At 40.0% G+C, this 25185-nt stretch overlaps 1 protein-coding gene and 1 non-coding gene across 4 annotated transcripts in view; one reads left to right on the top strand and one right to left on the bottom strand.

Moving 5' to 3' along the window:
• Positions 1–9432: 9432 nt before the first annotated feature.
• ATF1 (activating transcription factor 1) overlaps positions 9433–25185 on the top strand; it is a 62654-nt gene continuing 46901 nt past the window's right edge. The window contains exons 1-2 of one of the 3 annotated variants that reach the window (XM_061127873.1): positions 9433–9565; positions 18266–18364. In XM_061127873.1, the coding sequence (XP_060983856.1) occupies positions 9476–9565; positions 18266–18364 (189 nt within the window). In that variant the 5' untranslated portion in view covers positions 9433–9475. The remainder of the gene's footprint in view (positions 9566–18265; positions 18365–25185) is intronic. The other 2 variants (XM_061127865.1, XM_061127883.1) reach the window with 2 other exon arrangements.
• On the bottom strand, positions 16397–16468 carry TRNAE-UUC (transfer RNA glutamic acid (anticodon UUC)). The gene has a single exon. It is a non-coding gene; the product is annotated as a tRNA-Glu (tRNA).

The following is a 25185-nucleotide window of genomic DNA, read 5'->3' as shown; positions in this document are numbered from 1 at the left end:
TGGTCTATGTTTCCATCTGTGTCAGCTTCAGTTTCTTTCTACAGTGTCTTACTGTTTTCAGAGTATAGGACTTTTGCCTCACTTGTTGTTGTTGCTTAGTCACTAAAGTGTATGACACTGGGATCCTTCTGGGAGCCTGCCAGGCTCTTCTGTCCATGGGATTTCCCAGGGAAGAATACTGGAGTGGATTACCATTTCCTTCTCCAGGGGATCTTCCCAATCCAGGGTTTGAACCTGTGTCTCCTGCATCGCAGGCGGATTCTTTACCACTGAGTTGCCAAGGAAGCCCTTTGCCACCTTAGATAGATTTATTCTTAGGTATTTTATTGTTTTTGATGCTATGGTAATGGGATTGTTTCCTGTTTGTAGATGACATGATACTATATGTAGAAAATCCTAAAGATGCTACCAGAATACTACTGACCTCATCAATGAATTTGGTAATGCTGCAAGATACAAAATGAATGCACAGAAATCTATTACCTTTCTGTACACCAACAATGAAATAGCAGAAAGAAAAATTAAAGATTTCTTTAACAGATCATCTATTACAAACCTACAGTAAAATATATTTAATGGTGATACTTCAGAAGCACTACCATGAAGGTCAAGACTGTGATGAGGATACTTATTATCTATCATTTTTATTCAGCATTGTACTTGAGTTTATAGCTAGCATAATTAGGGGGAAAGAAATGAGCTATGCGAACTGGATACAAAGGAAGAAAAACATAAATATTTGTAGACAATATAATAGTCTATGTAGAAAATACAAGAGAATGTACAAATTTTTAAAAATATTTATTTATTTGGCTGCACCAGGTCTTAGTTATAGCATATGGGATCTAGTTCCCCGACCAGGGATCAAATCCAGGCCCCCCGTATTGGGAGCACAGAGTCTTAGCCACTGGAACACCAGAGAAGTCCTGAGAATGTATGCTGAATACAAGATGAACATAAAAATCAGTATCATGAGTCGGATAATGGTGGAGTTACCATGGTCAGATTAACCCTCCCAAAGATAGAAATAACTACTTTTGAAAAAGGAAGAAAGAAAAATGAAGTGCAATAGGTGATATTTGTGTGTGACTTTTTGTTTGAGGACATCCCCATAACTCCAAATAGCTTAAGTAGTAAAGAACCACAGTCTATTGGCTTATGGTGTAAAAGGACAGTTCCAGGTTGGCAGAGCAACCACAGAGTAGATGAAAAATCTATAAAGCAAGAGAGCCCCAGAAGATATGTCTCCAAACCTGCATATAGAATCTGTCAAAATCTCTGATTAATGGCTAAACAAAATTATGTGGAGAAAAATCCAGAGTTCCTGGTGAAGCAAAGCATCAGCTAGAAGCTGAAAGAGTTGAGCAGAAATTATAGCCATTGTCTATGACTGAAGAAGAAAGAGATTGTAAATTAAGCCCTCTCAAATCAGCTGCCTTCTGGAATAAAAATCACCCTGTAAATGAATATAATTCATCCCAATGATAAAATACTAGAAATCTGAAGAAACAAAAATATGAATCATACTTAAGGAAAAAGAAAATCAGTCAACAGATACCAACTGCAAGTTCACTCTACTGAGATGTTGCAATTAGTAGTCAACAGCATTAAATCAGCCATTGTTTATATATATATAAGTAATATATATACAAACATTATATGTTTATATACACACAATGGATAAATAGGGAATCTAGCAGAGAAATAAAGACTATTTTAAAAAATGGAAATTCCAGAACTGAAAAGTACAGTATTGAAATGAAAAATTTGGGAACTTAATGACCTTAACAACATACTGGAGCTGGTATAATAAACAATAAGTGACCTTGAAGATTGATTAATAGATTATCAATCTGAAGAACAAAGAGAAAAAAAGATTGAAGAAAAAAGTAAGAGAGAAAGCTTTAGAGTCCTTTGGCATTCCAGGTAGGAAAGAGAATGGGACGCACAAAAAATATGTGCAGACATAGAGACAAAAGCTCACTAAATTTGGAAAGACATAAATTTACAGACTGAGGAAGTTCCAGGAACCATGGGTGACATATAGAAAACCACTCTTGGGCATGATCAAGGGAAAACTGTTAAACTTCAATAAAGCAAAAGTCTTAAAAGTAGCCAAGGGAAAGTGACACATTACATACAGGAGAACAATGGTAATAGCCAACTTCTCATTAGAAATAGAAAGGAGGAGAATACAGAATGATGTATTTAGAGTGCTGGAAGAGAAAAAAGGTATCAGTTCTGTGCGTTGTCAGATCTTTCAAACATGATGGTGAAAGCTCAATCTGATAAAGACCATCTATGAAAAAAATTGACTGCTTATATCACACTTAATAGTGAAAAACTGGATGATTTCTCCCTGAGGTTGGGAACTAGACAAGAAAGTCTGTTCTCACCACTTCAACATTGAATAAAAGGCAATTAGGCAAGAAAAATGTAAGTTATCCAGATTGAACAGGAAAAATTAAGGTTTTCTCCAGTCTCAGATGAAATGACTTGTATATGTGAAATTCTAAAGAACACACACATGCAAACTACTAAACAAGTTCAACATGGTTGCAGAATGCAAGATCAACAAAAAATATTTTTTTAATTAATTAGCCATGAACATTCCAGAAAAATTTAAAAACCAATTCTATTTAAAATAGCATCAAAAAGAATAAATACTTAATTCTAATCAAAGTGCAGAGTTGTATACTAAAAACTACAAAATTGTTGATAGAAACTAAAGAAGACCTACACACATGAAAAGTCATCCCATGTTCATGGATTGGAAGATTTAATATTGGTTAGGATAGCAATATGCTCCAAATTGATCTACAGACTCAACATAGTATCAAAATCCTAGCTGAGTATTTTACAGAAATGAACAAACTAATCCTAAAATTCATCTGGAAATATAAGGGATTCAGTAGTCAAAACAATCTTGAAAAAGAATAATAAAGTTGGAGTACTTACATGCCCATATTTCAAAAAGTTCTACAAAGCTATAGTAAAGAGACTGTGATACTGGCAGAAGGATAGACCTCTCAGTCAGTGGAGTAGAATTGAAAGTCCAGAAATGGGAAAGTGAAATGGCTCCCAATTTAGCCAAGTTAATAAATCAATAACTCTATTAACATTGCATATTATGAGGAAATGGTGGTGATGTCACCAGACATAGTGGTCCTTGTTTAAGCTCTTTTTAATTCACCAATTTGGTCCCTGCAGAAATTCATGGATCCTGGAGGATGGCGGTACATTACTGCAAGCTCAACTGAATTGTAGACCCAATTATAGCTGTTGTATCTTTGTTAGATCAGATTAATATGGTCTCAGTACATAGTATGTAGCCATTGATTTGACAAATGTATCTTTTTGTATTCCAGTCAAGAAAGAGAATCAATTAGTTCTCAAGGAAAATATTTTGTAACTAAATGTGATAGATATTCACTAGACTTACTGTGGTGATCATTTTGCAATATATACATAGATTGAATCATTACATTGTACATCTAAAAACTAATATATTAATTATATCTCAATTAAAAATGTTAAAAGAATCAGAAGTAGTGCACTTAGAAAGGACAGGAACATACATTTATAGTTTTGCCCCAGAATTATATTATGTGACATCACTCTGATCAGACAGAACAAGAAGTGGTTAGTACCCTGAAGGTCTTGGTAAGCTGCATGCAATCCAGAGGATGGGAAATAAACTCTCTGAAGATTCAGAGGTCTAGTGGTCAGGGGCATGCTGACATATCTCCTAAGATGGAAAAAACAAATCACTGCATCTCGCATCCCATTTCTCTAAGGAAGCACAATCCTTGGTAAGCCTCTTTGGGTTCTGCAGAGAGAACCTAGTAATACTGCTCTGGACAATAACCAGGTGACAACTTTAAGTAAGGTTGGAATCATATGATCTTGCAGACCCCTTTGGTGGAGGTGACAGTTGTGGGAAAAGAAGCAGTGGGATGTTTATGACAAGACCCAGTGGGAAAATCAAATGCAAGCTATTGAATATCTTGAGCAAGGATATGCCAGCTGTAGCAGAGAATTTTAAGCCTTTTGAAAACTTGGTGTGCTACTGCGCCATGATGGACATGGAAAACTTGACCAGGAGACACTAAATGACTATACATCTGGAACTGTCCACCACTGACTGGATTCTGTCAAATGTACCAAGTCATCAAGTCAGATGAGCCTAACACCAAGACATCATAAGACAGAAAGATTACACCTGGGATCAAGCTTAAGCAGAATCAGAGGACACAAGCAAAATGTGTGCAGAGGTAACCCAGAAGCTCCTGTTACCTACTGCAGTTACACCAGTGTTCTTCACTCAGTTCATATCTATGGCCATAGTGGTGGCTCCTGCTGAAGCAGGTGGAAAAAGCCCATTTGGTTTATGAGTCAGTTACAGCCATTCTGAGGGGTAACTTTGAAAGGCAGTTGCAAGGAAAATCTTCTCAATGGGCAGATATTAACATGTGATCATCCATCCATCTTGTGTGGGAGGAGAAGTAGTTGAAAATGAGAATACATATGAATCCATGTGCAGTGGCAAATGGCCTGGCCAGTTCGTCAGTGTGTTAAAAGGAAAAAGACTAGATGATGGGCTGCAGCAAGATCTGGGGCAGAAGTGTATAGATGGATATAGAGAAGGGAAGACAGAGTATGAAGATCTTTGCTTCATATGTCAATGCCCATGAAAAAGAATTCACCTTGGCAGAGACAGTTAACATCCAAATAGACAGAATGACATGGCTGGTTACGTTAGCCACATACTGACCATCTCAGCATTAGCACAATAAGCATGTGAATTGGATAGGTACATTGGCAAAGATGTAGGGTATGAAAAGGCCCCGTGTCATGGACTGCCACTTAGCAAGGCTGATTTAGCTACTGCTGTCTCTGAATCTTCAAGTAAATACTGACAGAGACCAACACTAAGCTTCCAAGGCACTATTTATGTAGGATACTAATTGGCTGCTTAATACTAAGTCAACCACATTGGGCTTCTTCCAGCCTACAAGGGCTAGTGACTTATGTTAATAGACTTACTTTTTCTGGATACTTCTGGGACTTGCCTGGTCCAGTGATTAGGAATCTGCCTCCCAGTGCAGGGTACATGGGTTCAGTCCCTGGGCTAAGATCCCAGTATGATCTAAGATCCCACATGCCACAGGGCAACTAAGCCTGTGCACTGCAACAAGAGAAGCCCACCCATGCCACATCTAGAGAAAGCCCGCATGCCACAACAAAGACTCAGTGCAGCCAAAATTAACCCAAATTAAAAAAAAAAAAAAAAAACGACTCTCCTACCCTCAGAGCCTTACTCAGCATCACTACCTTTGGGCTTACAAAGGTGCATGGTACTTGCAGGCTGCTCTGACCAACATAAAGAAGGTTCCTCCAGGAAGCTGCTGTAAGTTGTCTTGTTACCACCCTGTAATGATAATCTTGAAGGTAAATAATTTGATTACTTATAAACTCCAACTAACAGTAACCAGTATTTGTTCATTGTAGGATTTTACTTGGAACCAGCTAGGAGGCTACTGCAATTGACAATGCAAGAGATAATGATACCACACTAGTGGTGAGGTACAGAGAAAGGGAGGAGGTCACAGGAAATAGTTTCTCCCATGTCTAGGTGTATTTTTTACGTGTAGTTAGTCTAGAAATAATAGCAACCAAAGTAAGCTACTTTAAATAGAAAAGTTGTATTCATTACAAGGACAAAGGAGAGGCTCATGGTACCTAAGGGGTGAGGCAAGCAGCAGGTTCTAGAACTGGGACCTAGAAAGCCACTGGGTAGCTCTCTTGGCCCATTGGCTGTTTGCGGATGGAAGAGACTCATTACAAAGCTCCTAAGCTTTAGGTTCATTTATCTAGAGAGAGACTAACTTTTGTGCAAAGATAAATTTCCACAGGGGAGACTGATGGCCCAGCTTGGGTCAGGTGCCCACTGTTGGTAAGATACGGATGACTGACATATCTGGTAAAAAGGAGGAGGAATGGATGGACACCACTACTCCAAGGGCCTCACAGATTAGTTCTATGAGTCCAAGTGTATTACCATGAAGTAGGAAAGTTTCAGAGCTAAGTTATCTGTGACAGCCCTGTTTTAAGAGTGTTAGTTGAAACAAATACAGCTGTAGTTCATATAACTACTGCGGGCATTTAGAACCTATACTTGGTTAGGTTCTCTTGTGAGTTTAGACTTGAGTATTGAAAAAGGACAAAACAAAAAGAGAAACAAGCCTATTATTAGATCACAAAGCCTACATTTACTAGTTTTGAATAATTTCTTCCTTTTGAGAGGTGACCTGTTCCAGATACTGTTTCACAGCTCTCAAGTCCTCTTCTTCAGCTCAATCCTTTCGTTAACCCATGAGGCTTCTCGGAATGTGCAGCCAATTAAAGTTTTTAGCAGCTAAGTTTCCGGTAGTTATATTGCAGTATCTTTCATACTAATATCCAACATTTATTGAGTTCTTAGTCTGTCTCAGGCACTGGGTCTAACTTTATTGTGTTAAACTCAACCTACAAAGCCCCATGAAATAGGTAGTACTGTTTAATCTATTTCATTATAATGTCCCTCTCTCCTAGCTAGCAAACAGTGGTCCAGGAGAGCCCATGAGGTGCCACCACTGGTTTGACCAGTTTGCTTTAAAACAGTTACCTTTGAAAGTTAAATTTCTTTTTTTACTCTACTTCCTCACTTCTGAAGTCAAAGACCTGTCCTTCTGGTTTATAAAATTCTTACTATTGGGATAGAACTATGTGCATCATAAACAAGCCTTTTTTCCCCTTCATCTTCAGTTATTCCTCAAATTGCAGAAAAGCAGCTGGTACAGCTTGGGAAACTTCCATGAGAAAAAAACAGGCTGGAAGAAATATTAAATACTTGTGAGTGGCAGTGTTGCACAACATAAAATTTGATTTAGACTTAAGATGCTTTATAGGTGGAAAGGGGACTGAAGAAGGAGTCCATGCACATTTTGAAGGTTTCAGTAAAATTTAGTTTCATGTGCTTAGTCACTTCTGACTCTGACTCCTCTGTCCATGGGAGTTTTTAGATAAGGATACTAGAGTGGGTTACCATTTCCTCCTCCAGGAGAACTCCCTGACCCAGGGATTGAATCCACATGTCCTGTGTCTCCCGAATTGCAGGTGGATTCTTTACCTGCTGAGCTCTCAGGTCTTTCAATGGTTGAGATTTTCCAGTCCCCCTCCCCCGCAGGCAATCCCTCTTGCCCAGATCAGTATCTGTTAAGCATCCTGTCTTCCAAGGAGGAAATAACCGAGCAAGAAAAGAACAATAAATGTAGAACCAGCCTTCCAGTTATTAATATTCTGGATTCTAGAATGACTGTTGCTAGGCTTTGTTAATCATGAAAGGTTGATGTCTGAGAACCTCTTCTCCACTCTACTTTTATAGGACTATGCTTTCCTATGATATGTGACATTTTGATTCTTTAAGTAACTTTGGGACATAAGATGAGTATCACACTTTTCCCAATTTTGATAAGACACATTTAGGCTGGATAATTTACCTAATCGAAAAGCTAAAGTAAGGGCAGTTGGGGAACCTCCCTGGTTGTTCAGTGGTTACGACTTTGTGTTTCCAATGCAGGAGATTTGGGTTCCCTGGCTGGGAGAACTAAGATCCCACAAGCCACAGGGCTCTGCCAAAGACAAATAAACCGCGGGCAGTTAACTGTTGTAGGTTTTAATAGATAGTCAGTGTTTTCCTGAATGAATGACAATGGATAAACATTAGTGAGATATTAGAGTCTGGCACAGTTCGCACAGAGTAACTCTTGAGCTTTAAGTCACAATATCCGGCCCTAATTTAATGTGCTAAATCACATTATCCGGCCCTAAAGGTCAAACGGGGAAGGGCCCTATCGACTCAATCAAGTTGCCTACTTGGAGATCTCAAGCTAGGAAAATTTTAGAAAAATTATGGAACATTTTGTCAAGAGCAAATTGAAAGGTCTATCATTTATTATCTCCAGGAAGTCAGCAAAGAACATTTGAAAGGAAATGGATAAACAAAAAAATTCAGGATATATCAGAATAATACAGCATCCCTTCTCCAGAAAGGTAGACACTCATTAAAAAAAGTTTAAAAAGCTTTTGTGATGTATCAGAACGGCGGTGTCATTGTATTTCTCATTGTATTGTTTTTTTTTTGGGGGGGGGGGGGCGGGTTGCGGATTGTGCGGCTTGCGGGATCTTAGATCCCGGACAAGAGATGGAGCCTTGCTTCTCCTGCAGTGGAAGCGCCTAATCCTAACCATTGCTCCGCCAGGAAATTCCCGGTGTGATTTTATTTTACAACACTCGATTGTACTATAACTTTTCTCTAATTTAAGTTGGGCTAAATCTGTGCTTCAGCGTGACACACTAACACCCTACCGACACCTTGTGGGTGTGGCTTTTAATCCTTTCATGTGTGATTAAAGATACACTCTTAACGCTTGTTTTATAGGATTAACATTAGTTTGGGTGGTTAGAAAAACTGAGGACAAGCCTTCAGGCTTCAAGGCACTCTGTCTCTAACAGGCGGGAGGTCAGGCGTGGGTCAAAGCCGGGACGACAGCTCTGGGCCGCACCAAGTAGGAGCTGAGCTGAGACTGACGCCACGAACCGAAGAAAACTGCCTCAGGCCGAGCGGCCTCTTGAGCCCCCGAGCGGGTGCTGGCCTCTGAAAACAGACGTCTGGGAGCAGTGAAGACAGAGCTCCTGAGGCTAGAAGGAACTGCAGGTAACGCCACGCCCAACTCTCGCCAGAATAACACCTTCGCAACACGAACTCGCCATCCCGGGATAGCCCGGCACAAGATGGCGGCGCGTCACGTGCGCAACGCGGTGACGTAGGACGGCGCCCTCACGGAAGGACCGCCCTAACCTCACCCCCCACGCTCTGTTACTCAGTTTTGCCCCCCTTCGCTCCCCCGCCCCCGGCCTGGTGTAGATCATGCCGCCAGTGGCGGCCCTGACTGCCGAGGAAACGGTAGCTTAGGACAGTTGGCTGTTAAGTGACACTGATTCTCCCCGCCCCGCCTGACCCCTAAGAAAGAGGCACGTCCCCCGCCGCGTGAGGGGGTGGGGAAGTGGGTAGTGAATTCGGATCCACCTGGGAGGGGGGAGTGGAAGTTCCCCGCCCCGGACAGCGGCAAGGCAGCAGCCACAGGTAAGCAGGGGGCGGGGGAGGCGGGGTGGGGACGTGCTCCAGTGTCCCCGGGCAAGAGGAGGGCGCGGGGACACGGCCCCCGCGGCGACGCTGAGGCGCGTCGCGCGTCTGGTGGGGGGTCGCGCGGGGCGGCTGCGGTGGGGGAGGGGTGCGGAGGGCGCCTGGCGGAAGGGGGAGGGGCTGCTCGCTCTCCCCCGGCGGGGCGCGCTTCCGGTTCTCGTTGCCTGGCCTGCTGCACCCCTTCAGTCGGCGGTGTCTTCCTCCCTCCCTCCCGCCTGCTGTCCCCCAATGAAAATTAAAACGAAGACCTCCCGCCGCGGGGCGGTTTTCGCCTCTGAAGCCGCCTCCGCGGCCCAAGGCGAGAGCCCTCTGTCGAAGGTCTCGGGGTTGGGACGGGAGCCGTGGGGAGGGCGGCATGGCCTTGGCCTCCGCGCGTCGTCCGCCGAGCTCCTCCAGAGACCGGTTATCTTCGCCGAAGACCGTAGAGCGTGCCCGGCGCCCTCGGGGTGCGGGGCCCGGACCGCTCGCTGTTGGGGCAGAGCCAACCCTTATCATCCGGGAGCGTCCAGTCGAGTGGGGAGACATACGGTAGAATAATCATACACGAAGCAGTCATGGGAAGGTAGTGTGGAGTGACAGAAACTCGTCTGTTTACCAACTGGACAGACGTTCAAACCGAGAAAACGTTCTCTTCTGTTTCCTCCTGTATCACAAAACTAAGCATGGTATTTCAGAGTGTCCACTTCGCCGTGGAGCATCCCGCTTGATCACTCTACTGTTATTGTAGATGTCAATGACTAGTTGTTTTGTCAACTTTTGAGGCATAATGGGCTAATAATAGTCATCGGGATCCTTTCCGTTCCTGAGGCTTAATTCAGCATAAATTTGGCCAAACTGGCCTCGTTTGTGATGTGTTTTATCATAGCAAAGTATATTTGCTTATGTTTGCAAAATCGTTTTATCCCGAAAATTTCATTATGAACAGATGTATGCAGTTTTATTTAAATGCTGTTTTTCCTGTAGACTGTATAATATGCAGTTTTCATCTGTCTCAATTAGAATCAGTACGGTGTTCTTAAAGCCGAATATGTTCTATTGAATTTGCGGTTAACTTTTAAGGTTTGTCTGATACATCTGTGCAGTACTGCTATATCATCAGTAGGTGGTAGTACCTTCAAAATGTTTTTTTCCCTTCACATGTCATCCCATTTATTTATATTGGTACTGCTGAATTTTCAGCTCTAAAATAGAGTGTTCTCTTGTGCCTGAATTTTCCTGTTTCTAAAGCTGGGTTGAAGTAATTTTCTGAAGATATCTTGTTTGATAAGGTATCTGAAGATATCATTGTTTCTATCAGTTTTAGGTAGGTAAACCCAACTAAACACGTTTTATTGAGTAGTAGTAAGTGCAAGGTATTATTTCGGGAGTAGGATGTGGTGGTTGACTCCCTAAGCTTGCCTTCTGGTAGGAAGACAGAAAACAGGTTATTTTAATTCTGTGATGAGTGCCATGAAAGGTAGAGGAAACTTGTGCCATGGGGATACAGCCAAAGCTTCTCAGACTTCATCTAGAGCAGTCTAAGGGAGGCAGGAAAGTTTGCCTTTAAGAATAACTCATAGGAATAGGTCACATGAGGAGGGATAGTGTTTTTAGTAGAGGAAACAGCATACATAAAAGCTGGAAGGTGAGAGAAAGCATTGCAGGCACATTTGAAGATCTGAAATTAAGTATGACTAATAGCAATTTTGAGGGGATATCATGAGTTGAGTTGTGGAAATGTTGAGCAATAGACTTATTGTCCTCAGGCTTGTCCATCATCTACAGGTGGAGAAACTTAAGACTCACTTCATTATACTATATTTGTTGATGTTTACTGTACCGCATACTTGATAGTCCCTGCTGGACACAGAGCATACAATCACAAGATAGAGGCCCTGTTCTTAGGCTCCTTGAGACTGAGGGAAACAGACATGTCAATAAACACAGTTCAGAAAGTTAAGTAACCTCATTATAAATAACAGGGTACAGTGGAACAAGGAAGGAAGGACCCAGAGCAGTTGGGTTTGGGATGAAACTTGAAAATAAGTTTGCCAGGTGGATAAGTTGGGGAGGTGAAGGTATTCCTGGAAGAGGGGCAGTGTAGACTGAAAGAACATGGATTTTGGGTTAAAACAATTCTGACTTCAGATCTTAAATTCACATCTTAAGTGAGATCCATGGAAGTGGCAATTTCTTTGAACCTCCGTTTACACATCTCTAAAATAGAGAATCCAGATGATATATTAAAAAGTTCTTAGTTTAGTTTCTAGCTTTTTTTTTTTTTTTTCCCCTATTTTTTGGCCATGCTGCACAGCACACAGGGTCTTAGTTCCCCAACCAGGGATAGAATCCATGCCGCCTGCAGTGGAAGCATGGGGTCTTAACCACTGGACCTGTCAGAGAATTCCTATGCTCCTTTCTTGACATACATTCCTGAAAGTGCCATGCCTTTAACATTCTTCATATGTCTGCAAGATCGAAGCCTGCTATGATTTCTTAGGTCCCCAAATTATTCATGCCCAGTGATGGTACCTTTTTTTTTTTTTCTTTCAGTCTGTTTATTTTATTCACTTGAAATATAGTTCAGTTTTTTTTTTTTTTTTCCACACTTCGTGGGCTACAGGAGCTTAGTTCCCCAACCAGAGGTTGAACCTGGGGCCACGGCAGTGAAAGAACTGAGTCTTAACCACTGGACAGCCAGGGAACTCCCCCATTGACTATACTTTTGAATCTGTGTTTCACTGCCCACTTGTGATTTTGCCCGACTTGGGATTGTTTTATGTTAAGCTTCCAGATGCTGCCTGAGGCTTACTTTATTTTTACAGAAAATGCCTTTGTACACATAAAAATAAAATTGTATGTTGAGCAAGTTTTTAACAAATTGTTAATCTTAACCTCAATTTCAGGAATAATAGCTTTTTTCAATAAAGGAGCAGATAAAGGTTTTATCCTAATAATATCACTTTAAAAAATACTTACAGTTAATGAGCTGAAGCTATAAGGCTACTTTTAATTTTGGGGGGAAAAAAACAAAAACACAGAAAATAGGTTATATTTTCTGTAGGAAATATAGTTGTAGTGATTGTCCAAAATGTTACTTGCACTCCAGTATTCTGTCCTGGAGAACTCCATGGACTGTATGGTTCATGGGGTCACAAAGAGTCAGACATGACTGAGTGACTTTGTGTTTTGTAGTGGCTTTTACTAGGAAATGTGTGATGTTTTATTGATGTTTAGTTGATGTTAGATACTGGATTAGATACTGGATTTCTTAATACTGTTATGGAGGGAAATCAGTGAGTCACAGTATCACTTTCAATAATGTAACAAGGTTTTAAAAAATCTTTTACAGTTTCTTTCAATGCTTTAGCGCTACGTCTTTTTCCCCCCTCTGCTCTCTATTCTTTTTTTTAAATTTATTTTAATTGGAAGATTATTGCTTTATAATGTTGTGTTGGTTTCTGCCATACATCAGCATGAATCAGCCATAGGTATACATACTTCCCCTCCCTCTCAAACATACCACCCATCTCCTACCCCATCCCACCCATTTAGGTTGTCACAGAGCATCAGGTTGAGCTCCCTGTGTCACACAACAAATCCCCAGTGGCTGTCTCTTTCACCTAGAGTAGTGTGTATGTTTCAGTGCCACTCTCAGTTAGTCCCACCTTCTCTTTCCCCAGCTGTGTCCACAGGTCTCTTCTCTCTGTCTGCGTCTCTATTGCTGCCTTACATATAAGTTCATCTCTACCATTTTTCTAGATCCCATCAGTTCAGTTCAGTCGCTCAGTCGTGACCAACTCTTTGCGACCCCATGAACCGCAGCATGCCAGGCCTCCCTGTCCATCACCAACTCCCAGAGTCCACCCAAACCCATGTCCATTGAGTCGGTGATGCCATCCAACCATCTCATCCTCTGTTGTGCCCTTCTCCTCCTGCCCTCAATCTTTCCTAGCATCAGGGTCTTTTCCAGTGAGTCAGCTCTTCGCATCAGGTGGCCAAAGTATTGGAGTTTCAGCTTCAACGTCAGTCCTTCCAATGAACACACAGGACTGATCTCCTTTAGGATGGACTGGTTGGATCTCCTTGCAGTCCAAGGGACTCTCAAGAGTCTTCTCCAACACCACAGTTCAAAAGTATCAATTCTTTGGCACTCAGCTTTCTTTATAGTCCAACTCTCACATCCATACATGACCACTGGGAAAACCATAGCCTTGACTAGACAGACCTTTGTTGACAAAGTAATGAATGTCTCTGCTTTTTTAATATGCTGTCTAGGTTGGTCATAACTTTACTTCCAAGGAGTAAGCATCGTTTAATTTCATGGCTGCAGTCACCATCTGCAGTGATTTTGGAGTCCAGAAAAATAAAGTCAGCCACTGTTTCCCCATCTATTTCCCATGAAGTGATGGGACCAGATGCCATGATCTTAGTTTTCTGAATGTTGAGCTTTAAGCCAACTTTTTCACTCTCCTCTTTCACTTTGATCAAGAGGCTCTTTAGTTCTTCTTCACTTTCTGCCATAAGGGTGGTGTCATCTGCATATCTGAGGTTATTGATATTTCTCCCGGTAATCTTGATTCCACCTTATGCTTCCTTCAGCCCAGCATTTCTGATGATGTACTCTGCATATAAGTTAGATAAGCAGGGTGACAATATACAGCCTTGACGTACTCTTTTTCCTATTTGGAACCAGTCTGTTGTTTCATGTCCAGTTCTAACTGTTGCTTCCTGACCTGCATACAGGGTTCTCAAGAGGCAGGTCAGGTGGTCTGGTATTCCCATCTCTTTCAGAATTTTCCACAGTTTATTGTGATCCACACAGTCAAAGGCTTTGGCCTAGTCAATAAAGCAGAAATAGATGTTTTTCTGGAACTCTCTTGCTTTTTCGATGATCCAGCGAATGTTGGTAATTTGATCTCTGGTCCCTCTGCCTTTTCTAAAACCAGATTGAACATACGGAAGTTCACAGTTCATGTATTGCTGAAGCCCGCTTGGAGAATTTTAAGCATTACTTTACTAGCATGTGAATTGAGTACAGTTGTGCGGTAGTGTGAGCATTCTTTGGCATTACCTTTCTTTGGGATTGAAATGAAAACTGACCTTTTCCAGTCCTGTGGCCACTGCTGAGTTTTCCAAATTTGCTAGCATGTTGAGTGCAGCACTTTCACAGCATCATCTTTCAGGATTTGAAATAGCTCAACTGGAATTCCATCACCTCCACTAGCTTTGTTCCTAGTGATGCTTCCTAAGGTCCACTTGACGTCACATTCCAGGATGTCTGGCTCTAGGTGAGTGATCACACCATCATGATTATCTGGGTCATATGATAGTTTTAGTCCTAGTTTATATTGAAATCTCCATACTGTTCTTAGTGGCTGTATCAGTTTACATTCCAGCAGTGCAAGAGGGTTCCCTTTTCTCCACACCCTCTCCACCATTTATAGTTTGTAGATTTTTTGATGATGGCCATTCTGACTGGTGTGAGGTGATAACCTCATTGTAGTTTTGACTTGTATTTCTCCAATAATCAGAGATGTTGAGCATTTTTTCATGTTCTTATTAGCCATTTGTATGTCCTCTTTAGAGAAATGTCTGTTTAGGTCTTCTGACCATTTTTTAATTGGGTGGTTTGCTTTTCTGATGTTGAGCTGCTTGTATATTTTGGAGTTTAATTCTTTGTCAGTTGCTTCATTTGCAGTTATTTTCTCCCATTCTGAGGGTTGTCTTTTAATCTTGCTTATGGTTTCCTTTGCTGTGCAAAACCTTTTAAGTTTAATTAGGTCCCATTTGTTTATTTTTATTTTTATTTCCATTACTCTAGGAGGTGGGTCATAGAGAATCTTGCTATGATTTATGTCAGAGGGTGTTCTGCCTGTGTTTTCCTCCAAAGTTTTATAGTTTCTGGTCTTACATTTAGGTCTTTAATCCATTTCGAGTTTATCTTTGTGTTGGTGTTAGGGAGTGTTCTAATTCCATTTTTTTACATGTAGCTGTCCAGTTTTCTTAGCACCACTTATTGAAGAGACTATCTTTTCTCCATTGTATATTCTTGCCTCCTTTGCCAAAGCTAAGGTGCCCATAGGTGCATGGGTTTATCTCTGGGCTTTCTATGTTGTTCCATTAGTCTGTATTTCTGTTTTTGTGCCAGTACCATACTTTCTTGATGGTGGTAGCTTTGTCATATAGTCTGAAGTCAGGAGGGTTGATTCCTTTAGCTCCATTCTTCTTTCTCAAGATTGCTCTGACTATTCGGGATCTTTTGTATTGCCATACGAATTGTGAAATTTTTTGTTGTAGTTCTGTGAAAAATGCCGTTGGTAATTTGATACAGACTGCATTGAATCTGTTAATTTCTTTTGGTAGTATAGTCATTTTCACAATGTTGATTCTTCCTACCCAGGAACATGGTATATCTTTCCATATGTTTATGTCATCTTTGATTTCTTTCATCAGTGTCTTACAGTTTTCTGTATACAGCTCTCTTGCCTCCTTAGGTAAGTTTATTCTTAGGTATTTTATTCTTTTTGTTTTCTGTTCTGTATTCTTGTGTCTTCTGAAATGGAGTGTTTAAAAAGCCATTTTCAGTAGCAATAGTATGTAGAAAGTATAAAATTCCATCTTTGATGCTATCTGTATGTTTAATCTGTGGGATTACCACTTCTCTTAGTGTAGATTAAAAATCACTGCACTCTTCCTACAGAAGAGTCCATATGTAGCTTAAAAAGCAGTTCAAGAAACAACAGGGAAGCACCAGATGAACTTGTCAAAATTTTAAAATAATCATAATTAAGTCATATTGGAAGAGTATTTGTATTAACATGATAGAAATAAAATTTATATGAAGAAATAATATAGGGTAATAGGGATAACACTAAGATCTGATGAATGGACAAATAATATAAACAGAGCTCATGCAATTAATGGAGAATTAAAAAAATGTATGACAGTGTACCATTTTCCATCTATTGTGTTAATAGACTTTAAAAAATTCCCATTGCTTTCTCATGTGCTTCTGGTGGACTACAGTTCTTTCAGAAGGCTTTAAATATTCATACTCCTTAACCAAGTAATTCTCCTTTTTAGAATATATCCTATGGAAATGATTTTGTTATGTTTATTTTAATTTTTTAATCAATTAACTAGGCTGCATGACTTGCGGGATCTTAGTTCCCTGACCAGGGATTGAACCTGGGCCCCAGCATTGAAAGTGCCAAATCCTAAACACTGGACCATCAGGGAATTCCCTCTCTTTAAAAATTCTTTGAATTATGGAAAAATATACATAAAATAAGATTTATCATCATAAGTGTTTTGTAGTATACAATTAGTAGTGTTAAGTACATTACATTGTTGTGCAGCCAATCTGCAGAGCTTTTTCATACCATTAAACAACAACTCTCGATCTCTCCCTCCCTTCTGTCCCTGTTAACCACCATTCTTTGTTTCTGTGGGTTTGATTATTCCTAAGTAACTTAAATATGTGAAAGCTTTCAATATTTGTCTTTTGGGAACTGGTTTATTTCACTTAGCGTTATGTCCTCAAAGTTCATTTATATTGTAGCATGTATCACAATTTCCTTCCTTTTTAAAGCTGAGTAATATACCATTGTATACGTATATCACATTTTGTTTATTCACTCATCCATTGATGAACATTTTAGTTGCTTCTGCCTTTTGGCTACTGTATACAGGGCTGTACAAATATCTCCATAAGACCCTGGTTTTAGTTCTTTGGATAGAGGCACAAATACAGGATTGCTGGATCATACAGTAATTCTGTCTTTAATTTTTTGAGTTACTGCCATGTTGTTCTTCTTCCCTAGTGATTGCACCATTCTACATTCCCAACTACAGTGCACAAATGTTCAGTTTCCCCACATCATTGCTAACCCTCATTTTCTGTTTTTCAATAAATACTAGCCATTGTAATGGATGTGAGATGGTATCTTATTGTAGTTTTGATTTGCATTTCCCTAATACTTAATGAAATTGAGTATCTTTTCATTTTTTGCTGGCCAGCCTTTTCTCTTTTTATGTCTTTCCACATAATTATAAAAACCTTAAATTCTGCCTAAAACTTCGACCAGTCTCTAAGTAGTTCTACTTGACATATTCCATCTCTCATAACCCACTTATTCTCATTCTTATCCAGCCTACATGTCCTGCAGTTGATTAGATAATCTAGATCTTTAGAAAGTTCTTAGGTAGGATTTCATTCATTTATTTTGTTCAACCTTTGCTCAATAAATTCTCTATATTAAACTATGTATCCAATTAGAAACTGTTCCCTAGACTGCAGAAAAGAATGCTTGTGTCCCTGCATATCATACTTTTTTTTTAAAAATTGTCTAATATTTATTTTTGGCTGTACTGAGTCTTTGTTATTGCATGTAGACTTTCTCTCTTGCTGACGGGTGTGGGGTTGCTACTCTTCATTCTGGTGCGCAGGCTTCTTGCAGTGGCTTCTCGTTGCAGAGCAGAGCCCAGGCTCAGTAGTTGTGGCATAAGGGCTTAGTTGCTCCATGGCATGTGGAATCTTCCTAGACTGTGTCCACTGGGTTGGCAGGCGAATTCTTAACCACGGGACCTCCAGGGAAGTCCTGTCATACTTCTTGAGTGGAGTAGCATTTGAAAACGTAGCCATAATAATTTATGTTTGTGTACCATTTATTGAATTTAAACATGATCATGTGGATCAAAACTCAAAAAAAAATTTTTTTAAAGAATATGCAAGGAAAATCTCCATTCTCTTTCTATACCATAGCTACCAATTCTCTTCCATGGAGGCAACCAAGTTATATTCTATAGCACTTTTTATTTGACATTTTAAAAGATTTTATCATTAGGTCACTATACACCCAGAGCAGAGGTATAGGAACATGAGTCTGGATAAACTGAACTCAGCCTTTAGTATAGAAAAGCTCTGTTTTGTTCTTCTGAAAAAGTATGCATGTTAAGAAGAGAAATGTCATAAGATTTCTTGAAAATGAAGTTAGAAAGCATCTTTTAACTGATTTTTTTTTTTCCTCCTTACAGTTGATTATGGAAGATTCTCACAAGAGTAACACTTCAGAGACAGCACCTCAGTCTGGCTCAACAGTTCAGGCAGCTCATATTTCTCATATTGCTCAACAGGTAAGGCAGGAACCAGCCAAAATATTGAGCCAGTTAGCAGTGTTTGTTATTGCAGATGAATCTGTTGTTTCAAGTCAATAATTACTAACATTCAAAAAAATAGGCAATAGAGAAAAACTAAAATGTTGAAATGTATGGAAGGAAGGAATATTTACGTATGTTGTCGAGATGATTCAGTTTTATTATCTTTCCTACAAAATATACTTAGTGTTGTTTTAATATGTATATACTTCTCAGAACTTGAGATGTTGATAGATTTCATTTTGTGTGGTACATGATTAGTTTTTTTTTCTTTTTTTCAGACTAATTTTGTTGCTACATAGGAAAAATGAGAAGTTGTTTGGTTCTTTAGGCTAACTTGAAATAGAGAATAATAGTTTCAGGACTCAAACCATCTTGAGTTCAGTATATGTATCGTGGATATATAGAAAATATTTTTGCTTAACCGGAAAATAGGTATATTCATTTGATAATTTAAATGGACAGACATGTACATTGCAGAACTGATTATTTTTTTTGTTTTAATTTTCAAATTAAAAAAAATTTTCTTTTTTTTTTGGCTACATGGTAGGCAGGATCCTTAGTTCTCTGATCAGGGGTTGAACCAGTGCCCTGTGCAATGGAAGCATAGAGTTTTAACCACTGGTCTGCCAGAGAATTCCCGAGAATTAATGATATTTTTTAAATTATTTATTTTTGATTGTGCTGGGTCTTTATTGCTGCATGGACTTTTCTCTAATTGTGGAGATTTAGGGACTACTTAGGCTGAGGGCTTCCCTGGTAGCTCAGACAGTAAAGCGTATGCCTGCAGTGTGGGAGACCCAGGTTTGATCCCTGGGTTGGGAAGATCCCCTGGAGAAGGAAATGGCAACCCACTCCAGTACTCTTGCCTGGAAAATCCCATGGATGGAGGAGCCTTATAGGCTACAGTCCACGGGTCGCAAAGAGTCAGACACGGCTGAGCGACTTCACTTTCACTTTAGGTTGTGGTACATGAGCTTCTCATTGCAATGGTTTCTCTCATTGCAGAGCACAGACTCTAGGGCATGCAGGGTTCAGTTGTTATAGCTCATGGGCTCAGTAGTTGCAGCTGTTGGGCTCTAAAACTCTGGTTTCAGTAATTGCGGTGCACAGGCTTAGTTGCCCCTTGGCATATGGGATCTTCCTGGACCAGGGATTGAACCTGTGTCCTCTGCACTGGCATGCAGATTCTTATCCATTGTATTTTTAAATTTTCAAATCGTCTGATCCATGCATCTTTCTTCATATACCTCCACCAAAACAACATGTGGCATATATTTAATGTAGCAGCAGATAAAGAGAATTCAGCCATTTTCTATTAACTCAAACATTAAGGAGATATGCAGAAATGTAAAACAATGTCATTTCTCTCACTAACCTTGGGGGGAAATATTTAGTTTTATTAATTAAAATATGTTAATGTGTAGTGGATTTATGATTGTTATTTTAAAATGAACTATCAAATATTTTTAACATTTCATTTAAATCTTGAATGTAAGTATTAGATTAAAAGCTGACATAAATGAAAGTTCCTTGGGGTCCTTAATAATTTTTCAGAGTATAAGAGAGATGAAAAAGTTGGAGAATTAAGCATCTAAAGGATTAATCCTTCAAGCTTGATTTATTCTTCTCTATTATTTGGCTATATCTGTGAAGAATAATGGTATTGTCTCCATGTAGGCCTGGAAAAATAGTGATAGAGTGTTTCAGTTAACCTTTCTGTTAGTAGAGCCTGTCACAAATGTTTTAATTCAGTTCACTTCCACGTTTCAGTAATTTTGGTTAGATGTGAATGTTTTCTAAGTTTCCTTAGAAGTGCATTTACAGAGACAGAATTTAAGTACACTTCTAGATTATAAATAATTTTATAGCGATTTTTTAAAATAATGTTACTGACTTTGTATCCAAATCCTTATTGCTTGACTGCTTTATTAGACTCTAAATACTGTAAGGAAAAAGTATCTAATACAGCAATTATTCAGTAATTCAGTATAAGGTGGGGATGTAGCAGTGAACAAAAGTTTCAGTTCTTATGGAACATATATTCTAGTATTGGAGAGAATAAAACATATTAGTTGGTAATATGTGCTGTGAGGCTGATAGAGCAGGATAGGAGGGATAGGGGATTGTTAATGGGGATGGGGACTTGCTGTGTGATATAAGCTGGTCAGAGAAGTCCTATCTGTGGAAATATCTCTTTAATTATATGAACCAACAACTGTAAACTCAGACTTAACTGCGTTTGGCATGGTTAAGAATAGCAGGGCAGTCACTGTGGTGGGAGAGGCAGGTGACACAAGGTGAGGCGGAGAGGTTGGGTTGGGAGGGAAGAATGCCAGATAATGTAGGCCTTGTATACCACTATAAGATTTTTGCCTTTTAATCTCCATAAGATGAGGAACCTTTGGAGTGGCGTGAGTAAAAATGTAATCTGACTGAGATTTTAATAGGATCATTCTGTCTGCTTTGTGGAGTGGAAGTAGGAAAACCAGTTAGGAGGCTGTTAAAGACACTAAATGTGCATGAAGGACAGTTGTGGCTTGGACTAAGGTGGGAGCAGTGGTGGTGGTGAGATAAAGTTAGACTCTGGGTGTAATTTGATTGTAAAGCCAACAGTGTTTGCTTTGGGATTGGATGTGAGTTTAGAGGAAAAAGGAGTTAAGGTTGACTACAGTTTTTGACTTGAATAACTGTAATAATGGAGTTGCTATTTGTTGAGATGGACAACACTGGAACTTTTTTCTTTCTTTTTGGGGAAATGTTGCAGGAATTTGACCTTTGGGCATCTGTATTAGTTTTCTGTCTGTATTAGTTTTCTGTGTTGCAGAACAAATCACTACAAATATAGTGGCTTAAAACAACATGTATTGATTATCTCACAATTTCTGTAGGGTCAGGCACTTCTTAGTTGGGTTCTCTGCTTCAGAGTTTCACAAGCTTCATCAAGATGTTGGCTAGGGCTGCCTTTTTATCTGGAGACTAGGATAGAGAAGAATTCACTTCTAAGCTTACTCAGTTTGTTGGCACAATTCATTTTGTTGCAGCTGTAGGACTGAGAACAACTTTTTTGACTGGAGTCCACCTTCAGCTTTTAGAGGTGGCTGCAGTTTGCAGCTCACAGCATGGCAGCTTCTTTAAGTTCAGCAAGAGAATTAGAATGAGTCACCTGGCAAGACAGAGCCTTATGTAACATAATCAGGGGGTAATACCCTATTCCTTTGCCATAAAACGTGACATAATCACAGGAATGACATTCCATCATCTTTGCCTTATTCTGTTGGCTAGAAGCAAGCTACAGATCCCTCTAACACTCACAGAGGCATGTACACCAGAATGTGGAGACCATGGGGGCCACCTTAGAATCTGTCTGGCAAATCATACAAGTAGACTTGTCCAGCGGGTAGTTGGATATATATGATCTGGAGTCCAGAAGAGAGGTCCAGACTAGAAATATAAATTTAGAAGTTCTAGATATGTAGATAATATTTGAATTCATGGAGTGATTTCTGGCTTCCTTTTAGGACATAGAAAGCTGGAAAGCATATTGCTCCCACTGTGAAACAAGAATAAGCTATAATATATAAAAAATCATAACTTCTCTCAATGCATTAGAAATGGGATGTGGGCATGGCTCACCTGTAGCAGAGCACAGGAAGAAAGTAGGGCTTTCCTACAGGGGGAAAAAAGAATTTAGCTAAATTTCTAATGAATTGCTAAAGTCTAAATGTAGGCTATCAAGAAATGATCCCTTGGGAGCTGCAAAACAAGGGTAGGTAACACCCACTTTTAGGCTTTTCTCCAAGGACCTCCAAGAGTTGCTTATGAGAAAGATTAGGAAGCAAGGGATATAGAGAATGCCTCTCTAGGTGGTACAGGCCTGCCTGGACCCTTCTTCCTTGTGGGAAAAAGCTTTAAGCAACTTGGAGAAGGGAATAAACCCAATTTTTCCATTATGGGTGGGAGAAGTGAAAAGAAAAAGAAAATCCATAAACCCTGAGGGAAGAGCAGGAAACTTTCCCAGGTTCAGATCATTAGTTTGCCTGCTACTGGGAGAAAGCCTCACTTCCTGAGACTGAGACTTGTTCAGTGGCTAGGTCATGGCTGACTCTGCAGCCCCATGGACTGAGCACACCAGAACGACATCCCTGTCCTTCACTACCTCCCAGAGCTTACTCAGACTCAGTCCATCACGTCAGTGATGCCATCCAGCCATCTCATCCTCTGTCGTCCCCTTCTCCTCCTGCCCTCAATCTTTCCCAGCATCAGGGTCTTTTCCAATAAGTTGGGTCTTGGCATCAGGTGGCCAAAGGATTGAAGCTTCAGCATCAGTCCTTCCAGTGAATATTCAGGGTTTATTTCCTTTAGGATTGACTCCTATAGTTTGATCTCATTGCTGTCCAGGGGACTCGAAAGATCTTCTCCAGCATCACAATTCAAAAGCATCAATTCTTTGACGCTCAGCCTTCTTTCTAGTCCAGCTTTCATATCTATACGAGACTACTGGAAAAACCACAGCTTTGACTATATGGACCTTTATCTGCAGTGTGATGCCTGGTTTTTAATACGCTGTCTAGGTTATAGCTTTTCTTCCGAGGAGCAAGCATCTTAATTTCACGGCTGCAGTCACCATCCACAGTGATTTTTGGAGCCCAAGAAAATAAAATTTGTCCCTGTTTCCACTTTTCCCCCCATCTATTTGCTATGCAGTGATGGGACTGGATGCCGTGATCTTAGTTTTTTGGATGTTGAGTTTTAAGCAAGCTTTTTCACTCTCTCACTTTCATCAAGAGGCTCTTTAGTTCCTCTTCGCTTTCTGCCATTAGAGTGGTATCATCTGCATATCTGAAGTTTTTGATATTTCTCCTGGCAATCTTGATTCCAGCTTGTGATGTATCCAGGCTGGCATTTCGAATGATGTATTCTGCATATAAGTTAAATAAGCAGGGTGACAAGTATACAACCTTGACGTACTCCTTTTCCAATTTTGAATAGGTCAGTTGAGACTAGGCCAGGATAACAGAGAATTTCCCCATCTGCCCCCATTCCTCCAAGCACGTAAAGCAACAGCAGTCCATCCCCTACCCTTGGGGAGTGCTAAGAGTTTAGAGAGACACTGGGTCAGGTGTACAGAGAAAGCCTAAAGCTGAGGGTGGAGCAAAAACATTGAGAAAAACCCTCTGGCAAACCAGACCCCACCCTAAGCAGAAGGTCACAGCAGAGGAATTTGGAGCTGGTAGTGCACTTAAAGGGAAGCCAGTGTCTCAGAGGTAAAGAATCCACCTGCAGTGCTGGAGACACAAGAGATGCCGGTTTGATCCCTGGGTCTGGAAGATTCCTTGGAGAAGGAAATGGCAACCCACTCCAGTATTCTAGCACGGAAAATCCTATGGACAGAGGAGCCTGGTGGGCTACAGTCCAGAGGGTCTCAAAGAGTCAGACAGAACTGAGCGACTGAACACAGGAAGTGTGCTTAAGGTAATCATAACAGAACCCAAGACTCTGAATGGGGGTTTCAACTCCTGAATGGATTGACTCATCCCCACCCCCATCGCCTCCACTAAAAGCCTAGTAAAAAGAAGTAGTCTGCCCATTTTTAGGCATAAATTCTGTTTCCTCAGTCTCTACTCTCCTTACACATGATGTCCTTACACATGCAGCACATACAAAAAAGCAAAAAAAAATAAACCACCCACTGTCAGAAGTAAAAATGATCAGTAGACTCAGGGTGACTCAGTTGTTGGAAATATCAGATAGTGAATTTAAAATAACAATAATATATTAAAGGTTCTAGTAGAAAAAGTGGAGAACATGTGTGAACAAGAGGTAAATTTCAGCAGAGGAATAGAAACTATGCAGGAGTCAAATGGAAATGCTAGAAATAAAAATTGTGACATAGATGAAGTATGTTTTAGGGTTTATTCATACACCTGACACAATTGAGAAAAGAATCAGCAAACTTGAAGACAGACTAACAGAAATTATCCAAAGAGAAAAAAAAAAAAAAAACGAGAAGGGAAAAAGAGAAAAGGAAAACAGCACCTGAGGTTTGTGCCACAATATCTCGAGATTACTGGGGTTGAGTATAGTCAGAGATGAGGTTGATGGTTTTGATTCTGGGACTCCCAACATTTGGGGTTTGGAGAGATTGAAAAGGGATGGCCAAAGTGGTTAAAAAAAAAAGTAAAAAATTGAGAGATTAGGATTTTGGAGATAAACCATGAGGTGATGGTCAGCTATGTAAATTGCTGCTGGTAGGTCAGATGAGGAGTAACAATAACTATTAATGTAGTTGATTTTCACTTTTCAAGGATTCTGTATTTGCAGATTTACCTACTTAGTAAAATTTGTTTGTAACCCCCAAATCAGTATGTACTTTTATGGTCGTTAGTGGACATGTGTGTTGTAGTGAAAAATATGAGTCACTTTCTCAGTTGAGGCCGAATAATGGCAGTATTTTGTCTTATGTTAGCTCTCATACTATAAACTATTCTCTTTGTGGTCTAGTTATTGCTGTGTTTTTCACATTACTGTACTTTTTGTTGGTGATTTTGCTGTTTACAATGGGTTCTAAGCCTAGAGCTTAAGTGTTAAGTGCAAGAAGGTTATGATGTACCTTGTGTAGAAAATAAATGTGTTCGATAAGTTTCATTCAGGTATGATTTGTAGTGCTGTTGACTGTAAGTTTGGTGTTAATGAATACTGTGTTCCAGACTGCTACAGTAAAGCTGATGTTGCAATAAAGCAAGTCATACAAAGTTTTTGGTGTCCCAGTACATTTAAAAGTTATGTTTATAGTGTAT

Source organism: Dama dama, chromosome 3, assembly GCF_033118175.1.
Source record: "Dama dama isolate Ldn47 chromosome 3, ASM3311817v1, whole genome shotgun sequence".
In the NCBI taxonomy this organism is placed as follows: domain Eukaryota; kingdom Metazoa; phylum Chordata; class Mammalia; order Artiodactyla; family Cervidae; genus Dama; species Dama dama.
This window is presented reverse-complemented; position numbering and strand designations above follow the sequence as displayed.